The sequence below is a fragment of the Montipora foliosa genome, chromosome 3, assembly GCF_036669935.1.
Source record: "Montipora foliosa isolate CH-2021 chromosome 3, ASM3666993v2, whole genome shotgun sequence".
NCBI lineage: Eukaryota > Metazoa > Cnidaria > Anthozoa > Scleractinia > Acroporidae > Montipora > Montipora foliosa.
The window spans coordinates 41560339-41562838 of record NC_090871.1 but is presented as its reverse complement, the minus strand read 5'-3'; the positions used below and the strand labels follow the sequence as shown (position 1 = coordinate 41562838).

Below are 2500 nucleotides of genomic sequence, written 5' to 3'. Positions count from 1 at the left end.
CATGGTTCATATGGGGTAGAAAACTAGCACTTCACATTACACTCTAATCAGTTAAGCCTGTTCAAGTATAAGTGCTACACGGCCATCGCGTAATCCTTCCTTGTACTTGTACATCTTCATTGCCGTGACTTTAACATCTTCAGTTCCCACGACCTGCTCCCGTCTGACCTTGTAGCTCAGTCGGTAGAGCAGCGGTGATCTAACCCGAAGGTCGTGGGTTCAATTCCCACCCTGGTCAGAGTTTTCCTCTGTCCTTGTGTGGGCCCATTTCCATTAGTAGGGCTAACGCTCACATGGTTCATATAGGATAGAAAACTAGCACTTCACCTTACACTCTAATCAGTTACGTCTGTTTTGATTTTATTGGTCGCACCCCACAAGATGTAACCATGATTCCACGATAAGGACAAAACCTGTCCAACTAATTATTCCAAGTTTTCTTCCTTTGAATGTTATATTATATTAGTGACTGGAGCTCATGTGATGTCCTCACCTACAATGTAGTCTTCAGTCTTTTAAATCTTCATTACTCAAACATTTTACACTCTCAAATTATGTAATCATCCTTACTAGTCCTACAATCTTGGACAGAATAAAATGAAACAGAAATGCCCCCTCTCCCCCAAATCAAGGATGAAGGTGCGTGAAGGCCAAAACGCGCCATTTTTCCATCACTGATTTTGGGGGGAGGGGTGGTCTCAATGTTCCATTTAATTTGTCCAAGATTGTCTAAGGAGGGTATGACGTCACAAATTCAAGATTTGGTCAATTAAGAGGTCATATGTCAACACATTAATCATCCGAAACCACTGGCCTCTGACGCAGTCACGCTCGTCGCTAGTGTTGCTATGTTGAGATACTACATGGAAGATATTTTAATAGAAGCGGAGCGTATAAAAAAGCCAAACCTAAAATGAAAATTTGCCAGTACGATCAAGAATAAGGGTATAACTCTACGTAGAATTGACGAAAAAAATGCCATCGAGAAAAGGAATACCCGAGGAAACAAAAGTAAGAGTTAAAGTTCTCAAGCTCACTACTGATCTTACTCTGAAAGCATTTCTGGGGAGTTAATCGATAAAACTATAGGGTCTATGTAGGGTCGCATCGCCGAGATTAAACGAAGCAATGGCAAAAGACTCAAGCATTAAAGTAGCGCTTTTAAAGCTTTGTAGAGCACTTGAGTGGTTTTACATGACATTAATACGTTTAAGGCACGATTCAAGAGACTTTTTATACGATTAACGTCTGTTTTGAGACGCTTTTCAACGGTTAAGCACGGTTAACAAGCAATGGAAAAAAGAGTCAATCTGTTCTGTCACCTTTCTGGCCAGACGACAAAATCGTGAAAAATCGACAAAATTCGTTGCTGTTAGCCCGCAAATCGTACCCATCAACACTTTTGTGAACGTAAATCATGCTCTATTTTTCAGCGTGGAAAAATCAGAAGATAGATTAGGTAAATATCGCCAACAAATTTAAGGGAGCGCAAATGCAGTTCTTGAAAATTCAACAAGTTTGCATATTCGGTATGGTTGGTGCACGGATGCAAAGTCTAAAGCGTAGAATGTGGGTAGGTTGGATAGTTGGATGGGGTAGATAATCTGTGGTAGAAGGTTCGAATCCTCGTTACATCCGATTTCTTTCTTTTTTTTTTTCCCCAATAGTTTTATTCTCTTTTTTGTTTGCAATTTATGTTCTCATTTTATAGGTCTCCTGCTAACTCTCAGGTATTCGGATGATGTAATGTTTTGAGCGAAGAGCAGATTTCGTGTCGTGATTACCCCATATACTACTGGTAACGCCAAGCAGGGGCTCATAGACAATATTGGACAGAATAAAATGGAACAGAAATGCCCTCTCTCCCCCAAATCAAGGATGAAGGTGCGTGAAGGCCAAAATGCGCCATTTTTACATCACTGATTTTGGGGGGAGGGGTGGTTTCAATGTTCCAATTAATTTGTCCAAGATTGTAGAGTTTATTCATTTGTGTCTGTGTGTGTGCATGTGATGGGCGTTGTGCACATATGTGAGTGCGCAAGGAGGGTAGTCTTAGAAAGGGAATTGAGTTCCCCCCTACCACCATCATGCTACCCTATTATTCTTACAATGGTTGGTGAATTGTTAAATAAATAAATAAATGAGGCAGGAGGTCACCAAATTGCTTATTTATAAAGTACATGTACGTTTGTATGGTACTGGGTTGAAATTCAGATCAGAAAACAGTCCCCTAGGCAAGTTCTAGGAGGAATTCAGTGTTGGAAAAACATACAAAAGTTGTCAGAACCTTTCTCTGGATTTTTACTGAGTGGGTTGAGCAGGAATGAAAACAAAAAAGCCCCTGCATTAAACTAAATGTAATTGTCAACCAGATTGCAGTATGAACCTTACATTTAAAAACTGATCTACATGTACTTTGCAGTCAACACTAATGCGAATTACTTACATTGACATAGTCAGCATATAGTTGTGATTCTTTGAGCTTGTTTAAAGCCACCCT

General features: G+C 40.0%; 1 protein-coding gene across 1 annotated transcript in view; it reads right to left on the bottom strand.

Annotated features, from left to right (window-relative positions):
• The window catches only part of LOC137997438 (RISC-loading complex subunit tarbp2-like), a 10628-nt gene that overhangs the window by 4859 nt on the left and 3269 nt on the right, over window positions 1-2500 (bottom strand). Inside the window, exon 2 of the mRNA XM_068843451.1 lies at window positions 2447-2500. This exon is cut by the window's right edge and continues 306 nt beyond it. Coding sequence (XP_068699552.1) covers window positions 2447-2500 — 54 coding nt within the window. The remainder of the gene's footprint in view (window positions 1-2446) is intronic.